The following is a 7,315-nucleotide window of genomic DNA, read 5'->3' on the forward strand; positions in this document are numbered from 1 at the left end:
AGGAAGGAAGGAAGGAAGGAAGGAAGGAAGGAAGGAAGGAAGGAAGGAAGGAAGGTCGGCCCATGGGTCTGGAGGGAGAATGACAGGACGATGAGGGAGTTTGAGGTCCTATTGATTTTATAAGCTAGAAACCAAAATGCCATGCTGAGGCTTAAACAGAAAGAGAGAGAGAGAGAGAGAGATGGTGGCTCTGAGAAGAAAGCAGCTGTTAAGGCGGCTTGACAGAAAACAGGGCTGGATGGGCAGTGATGCAGAGGACCCCACCACAGCCAGAGAGAGGGCGTGCTCGGCTGTGCAGGGGACAGACAGATTATCCAAGGGCGGGGTGTGGGCAGGCAGATGTTAGAAGGAGGCAGAGGCAGAGAAACTGAGGTGCCCCGAGTGGCTGAAACGATAGGCTTTAAGCCCAGGCTAGATAAGGAAGACAAGAAGGGGCTGAGAAGGGAGACCAGATGCTGGCGTCCAAGTAGACTGTGAGGCCCAGCTCCAGGCAGGCTGGTTCGGAGGGGAAGGTTGTGGGTTATGATAAGGCCCGGTCAAAGTAAAGGGCATCAACTTAAGGCTCTCGGAGCGTAAAGGAACAGAGGGATCTGGAAGTCAATCAGATGGCGGTGACCAAGGTGGGAAGTTCTCAGGAGAAGGTCGAGATGTGGGATGGAGAGGTCCACGAGCCAGAGGGCACAGTCCTTATGGATGGAGGACAGCAATGACGATGATGATGACAGGGATGAAGGGTGATACCTAGAGCAGGTTCACTCTGTCCTAGTTCAGCGGCTCTAGGGACAGCTAACGGATCAGCAGAGAGAGAATGATGAGATATGCCCCTCCTATTGTGAACATCTGAGGGGGAGGCAGGAACGGAAAGGGAAGGAGCCAGGTTGGGGGAGGGGGAGGGTAAAACTCATTCCAATCGCTGAATGTTTCAGTAAGCAAGCGGTCCAGCAAAGGCCCCGACTGCAGAGATGTGTCTGGAGCTCCCGCTAATGCGGCCAGACTACGTAACTTAAGAATTCCTTTTTTTAACTAAAAAGAGGGGGAAACAATACCAAAACACTTTGAGAAGAAAGGGCCGAGAAAGGAAAGAACCAGAAAGGAGCTAGGGCTCGAGGGGGGGCTGGGAAAGGCTCTGAGGTTAGTTCGTCCAGCGGGACAGGGGGATGAGTGCGGTGGCCCTGAAGGAGGACGGGAAGATACAGATCCCAGGCTGTCAAAAAGAGCAGAGTGGGTTTGAAGAGAAACCGAGGGGAAAAGGGGGTGGGTGCCCTGAAATCAGTCACCGCTCCAAACAGCTACCAAACTCACTCTTAGGGCCGTCGAGTGGATTTGGACTCGTAGCGACCCTACAGGGCAGGGTAGAACTGCCCCTATGGCTTCCTGAGGCTGGTACTCTTTATAGAAGTTGGCAGCCTCATCTTCCTCTCTCAGAGCAGGCTGGTGGTTTCGAACTGCTGACTTTGGGGCATGCAACCCAATGCAGAACCCGCTACACCGCCAGGACTACAAAGAGCAGATGGGACCAAAGCTCTTGAGGGTGAGAGGGCCCTAGGTGGCTAAAAGGTGCCCAAAGGGAAAAACAATGTCCTCCCTTTCAGGTGACACACACATTCCCTTACTCCCACATACATAGTCGCTCGCCTCTGTGGGTTTTAAACAATGCAGTCAGTGATACCCCTCATCCTTCCCTATTAAGCCCGGAATGCCTCTCCCTACTGGAAATGGGGCTGCCCTCACAGGTCACTATACTATAGTCCTGGAGGGGACACTCCGGCCCCTCCCCCCTGTCTACTCCAACCGAGTGCCAGCAGAGGAGATCGGTGGGCTGGCAAGAAAGTGAACTGGGACAGAACTGAAAGCTGGCTCTGGGGCTGTAGGAGAACCCAGAGCTCCCTCCTCCCCTCCATCGGGTAGGACCTTACCCCCACAGATCCCACCCGGGAGCTTATGAGACAGAGGAAGCTCAAAAATGCTCCCCTACCCCAGATCCACCTTCTAAAACCCCGCCTCCCTTTGAAGGAGAGGGAAAAAGCGCAGGGGGTGACTTGAATAAGATAGGAGAAGAGGAGAGACACAAAAATCACTATAATTTTGTTCCAGGAACCAGAGCAATTTGGGGCTTCACGCCCATTTGAAGCAGAATGGCATCTCCTGGCCTTTGTTTCTCTGGCAGAAGGCACGAGACGGGTAGGAGGGAACTTGCAGCTGCCTTCTCTCCTCTCTGCACCCTTTTCACCAACCAGCCTGCGTGGAGGGGGCCGTGAGGAGGACACTCCAAAGTTTCGGACTGCAGAGCTGCCTTGGCCACCTGCCTCACTCAGGGCAGCACCGAGCTGGGCAGGGCCAGTCAGGAAGCCTACTTGGGTCAACATGAGGGGCCCAGCTTGCTGGCACTCACAAGCCCCTAGAGAGAAGGCTGAGCCTTACAAGGCGCGACTGTGAAGCTGCGCTGGGGAAAGTAGGCTTATCCTGAAAGAGTTATCAGACAGGGGATTCCCTGGCTTTGAGTAAAGCAAGAGTGAGCTGAGAATGGGTCAGCGGAAGTTCCTTCACGTCAAGCCTTGCCTGTTTCCTTCTGCCTCTGCTTTCTCCACCGCGCACGCGGGACTCAGCGTGGTCTACAAGTGGTGTGCCTAATCTGGTTGGAATTTCCTCCTCCACCCCCCTGGCATTCTCCCTGCAGTCTTGAGCACTCCGGACTTGGGGTTCTCACAACCACCCCAAGTGCTGGTCCAGGCCACCCCACATCTGCCGAGGGCCAGAAAAGCAGCTCATGGGAAACCTGTTGCAAAGCCCAAAGGCCCAGTCGGCAAGGAGCAAGAAATTGTTTCCATCTGACAAAGTCTTTAGACAGAGATCCCATGCTTCCTCCTTCCCCTGGTACCTAGAGCAGGGCTCAGAACAGACATGGAAAAAACCTGCAGCCAGAGGCTGGGCCCTTTCTAGATGAATTTGAACTCGAAAGAGCTTAATGATCGCCAGGTCCAATGTTTCTCTACCTTTTTTTAAAACCATAACCCTGAAAGGAGGAGAGTTTGCACTGCTACCCAACTCAAAAACTGAAAAACACAAGAGGTGGTTACACCTTGGGCTGCTACCTCCAAGGTCAGTAGTTCGAAACCACCAGCTGCTGCTTGGGAGAAAGACGAGGCTTTCTAGTCCCATGAAGAGTTACAGCCTCAGAAACGCACAGGGGCAGTTCTACCCTGTCCTGTAGGGTCACTGTGAATTGAAAGGGATTTGACGGCAGTGAAAGCTTGAGTGAGACCCTGGGAAGATACATATATACATAATAACCTAAGTAAAATGCCACAGAATAACACATCTCCACACGCCATGCTCATTCATGTCTCGGACTCTCACCAATCAGTTTTTAAAATGCCAGTCACACTAGTGGGTCACAAGCCACAGTTTGAAAGGCAACGGGTCATGAAGGAAGGTATTGGTGTGTGCAGGCGGGCACCTCACAAAAAGCATATTCAAGATGGTCATTTTAAGCGTTTTCAAAAGCTGGTTTTCTGTATTAGGACTACAAGCCAAGTAGCTCCCAAGACCCAAGATTGAAAGTGACCAGTGCTGTTGCCCATACAGCCGGGGACAGAAGAGCAGGAAGGGGCAGGCAGGCACTCTCCAGTCCATTTGGAGACCGGCCTGTCCAAATTAAAGTCTTTGTTTTCTTACAAGATATGACTACATTCATTGGGTTTCAGGTGTGAAAATTAGTTTGAAACTTCAAGGAACATCCAAGAGAACAAAGAGGTGTGCTTTTATTGAAAAGGGAAATGGATTCGAAATGTTGAAAAAACACCAAATGGGGCAACAGCCCCATTTTACGAGTGTCAGAACTACAGCCCAGAGCCTTGCGTGAGGCAGGAAGCCAGTCCTGAACAGCTTGAAATGGAACCCGAATCTCTAGATTCAACTACTCGGGGCTTCCACCATCCAAACCCTTCCGGCTGGGGTCTCTGGAAATGCAGCTTTCCCACGGCTGAAGCGTGGGGGCAGCCTTGGTACTCAGCGATCACCACCTTGTGACCCGAGGTCACATCACTTCACTCTGTGTCTTTTGTCGCAGCTTAAAAATGAAAAGAATAACCCCTGAGATCATGCCAAGAAAGTTGCAGGGGGGAAATGAGAAGCGGCTTTAAGCTCAAACATGCGTGTCTAGGTACAGAAAAATCCCGCAGGGTCCGATTTGGGGGGGGGGGGGTGTCAGAATTCAAATTCTAGATTCCAGAAGACCTTACTGAGTAAGATGTGCAAAGCCTTCCGAGACTTGTTCAGGAAAGCCAGACCAGCCCTGTCTACCACGCCCGCCGTGCTAACCTATCCCATCGATTAAAAACTGCCTCCCAACAAAGCCTAGACCCGTAGCAGTCACGTCGATCTAACTCATGGTAACACCAAGGAGCAGAGCAGAACTGTTCGCTGGGGTTCAGAGGCGATACATCGTTCAGAAGCATGCTTTCTCCTAGTGAGTTCAAAACGGCGACCTTTCAGTGAGCAAACCCACTACAGAGAACAGTATGAAGTACACAGGTAACCTCTGGATCAAAGTATACCCATGTCTCGGGGGCGGGAAGAAGAACAGGTAGGCTATTAAACATAGATCACACCTTTACATTTCGAGCCAAATACTGTATTTGACTATCAACGGGAGCTCAAAATGCAAGACGAGTTATTTTTAATACTAAAAATAAGTGAAAATGATACCCAGAATTAAACTTGTGGTAAAATGGACAAAGGCCTGAGGGAGTAGCGGCGGAAGAGGGTGAGGCAGCTCCTTAATAAGGCTCACGGCTTCTTCAGGCCCAGAGTCTAGCATCTGGCTCAAAAAATACCCCCTTGCTACTAACTTACCCCCATGCATTTGAAACAACAGCTTCCAATGCAGAAAATTCTCTTACCTTGGAAGGATTGCTTCCGCTACAAATACCACCTACAGTTTGTCCTAGGGGAGAAAGACAGGGCTTTCCACTCCGGTCAAGATTTACAGTCTCAGAAACCCACAGGGTTCTGTTCCACGGCAGGGAGTTTGAGTTGCCTGTCCGGGAAAAACCTGGAAACCTAGGTGACAAGATGTCCTAGGTCACCTGGTACCTGTGGCAGGCAAGAACCATTCGCCGAATTCCCCACAGGCACCCTGGAGAGGAGGCGTGAAGGCTCAGGTGTGCAGCACCAGGAGGAAAGACCTAGCCTCGTTTTATTACAAATATGTGTTCATTTTCTCCCTTGGCTCGTGCCTGCCCAGCCTCAGCCCCCAGTTCTTCTAGGGCTGCCCAGGGTAGGGAAAGCGCTCAGTTAGAACGGCTGGCCTGCGTGCCAGCTCACACATTAGCAACAAGGTACAAGTGGGGGGTGGGGGGGCCTCTGTGGGCCCTGCCTCTGAGATAACTCCACTTAGAGATCCTCAATGATCCCAGTATATTTGAGCTGCAGGTCAGAGGGTATAAGAGATGTATGAGACCTAGTACATCAATCAGTTCACTTCTCTGTGCGTCTGTTTCTTTATCCATGAATCGCCATTTCCCCGGGGATTAATTGCTGTGGGAATGCGATCCTGTAAGGCTAGGAAGGGGCTATTCGGCCTCCTGAACAAGCGGTGGGAGGGCAGCTCTGAAGCCGACCGGGGAAAATCGCCTGCGAAAGGTCAAGCTACCTCCAGAAGGAAGTGCATTCCCAACTACTTGGGGGAGGGACCAGAATCGGTTTATTATAAAGACCAACTGAGTGCCTATTACACAACTCCCAACAAGAGTCCTGTAGCCTGAGCTCTCCTTCCCGGTCGGCCTCCGTGCAAACAAGATGAGAAGGCAAATGTCATTAGGTCTCGCGGTCGCCCGGCTGCCCAGAGCGCCACCCACCAACACATACCCACTGGCAGCGAGTCCATTCCGATCCACAGGGGCTCTGCGCGATGGCGTGGAACTGCCCTGGGGGCGTTCAAGGCTATCAACCTTTCCGGAAGCAGGCTGCCACATCTTACTCAGGCGGCAAAGCTGGTGGCGGGTTCCCAAGCGGCCGCCGCTCGGTTTGCGGCCGAGTGCTTAACCACTGCGCCACCAGCCACCACCACCCCGCCCCTCCAAAAAACAAAAAAACCATAAAAAACCCCTAAGCAGAAGCCAAGCGCCAAGGCTGGAAGGCGCGCGGCCGGGCTGCGCGAGCGTGGTTACCGTTTCCCCTCTGCGAGCTCCCTGGCAAGCGCCGCACGTGCGGGCAGCCTCAGGCTCCCCACACAGGCCTGCGGGCAGGGAGCGCCTCCGCAGTCACCCAGCAACCACCCAGGATCCCCCAAATCGCCGATCGCGAGCGCAGGAGTAGTTGAACTTGCAGGACGCTGCGCCGATCCCCTGCCTCGGGACCGCCCAGGCCGGCGCCCGGTGCGGCCGGCCCGAACCGCGCGGGGAGGGCAGGCTGGCAAGGCTGCGGCCGCCGGGCCAGGTCGAGGGGCGCCCGGGGCGCCCAAACGCGTGGCGGAAGGAACGGCGCGGGGAGCAGCGCACGGAGCACTTCCCGGCGCCCAGGCCGCCCCCGGGGGGCTCCCGGAGACCCCTGCCCCGCCTCTAGCCCCTCCTGCCCAAGCGGGAGGGGGCCGAGCGGCCACTGGGCGCGCTCCACGCCCGGCGCCGCTCCGCGGACAGCGTGCTTGCCGCTGCGCTGCCCGCTCCGGTCTCGCACGGCTGCAACGGCGCGCGCCTGCTCTCTAGCCCTGGCCCGCTGTCTCCCCCGGGCTCACCTTCACCGAGTCGACCGGGTACATAACCGAGTGCTCCAGGATCCCAGCCATCGCGCCGGCTGTCATGTGCGTGGTGATGGAGGCACTGGTCGGCAGGTTCTCGTAGTCCTCCGACCCGGCGTCCTTGCTGCCACCGCCGCCGCCGCCATCTCGGGTGTCCCCGTCCATCCTCCGCCCCACAGCCTGGCTCCCTACGCCACCGCGGCGTAGCTCCATCCGCCAGCTCCCCGGGGCACTGGCGGCTGCTGGAGGTGGGCAGGGAGGGGGAGGAGGTTAAAAACTTCACTTCTTAAAGTGGGAACCACCTCCCTGGTGCCGCAGCGCCTGACGCCATGGCGGGATGGGGTGGAGCGGAGAGGCCCGAGACACCAATCACGGGAAAAGAAGAGACCGGCCACGGCTGCGCCATTGGTGTGCGGGACAGTAGGGACCCGCCTCTTTGTGTGACGTCAGCAGTCCAGTGCAAATTTCCAAGCAACCGGATGGGGGCGAGAGGAGACGTTGAGGTGTCCTGGGCAGTTGTATTACCTCCAGGATGGAGCTACCCCCGCCAGAGGCAGACCAGGGACCATCCTTGGAGAG

The 7,315-nt window shown here is 55.2% G+C and overlaps 1 protein-coding gene across 2 annotated transcripts in view; it reads right to left on the minus strand.

Annotated features, from left to right (window-relative positions):
- The window catches only part of SLC25A37 (solute carrier family 25 member 37), a 44,029-nt gene extending 36,973 nt beyond the window's left edge, over positions 1-7,056 (minus strand). The window contains exon 1 of one of the 2 annotated variants that reach the window (XM_004707605.2): positions 6,734-7,056. In XM_004707605.2, the coding sequence (XP_004707662.1) occupies positions 6,734-6,949 (216 nt within the window). In that variant the 5' untranslated portion in view covers positions 6,950-7,056. Of the gene's footprint in view, positions 1-5,868; positions 6,049-6,733 lie in introns of those variants that run through there. The other variant, XM_045286792.1, reaches the window with a different exon arrangement.
- Between the last annotated feature and the right edge of the window lie 259 nt (positions 7,057-7,315).

The sequence above is a fragment of the Echinops telfairi genome, unplaced genomic scaffold, assembly GCF_000313985.2.
Source record: "Echinops telfairi isolate 266 unplaced genomic scaffold, ASM31398v2 ScPeMD7_9;HRSCAF=40, whole genome shotgun sequence".
Classification (NCBI taxonomy): Eukaryota; Metazoa; Chordata; class Mammalia; order Afrosoricida; family Tenrecidae; genus Echinops; species Echinops telfairi.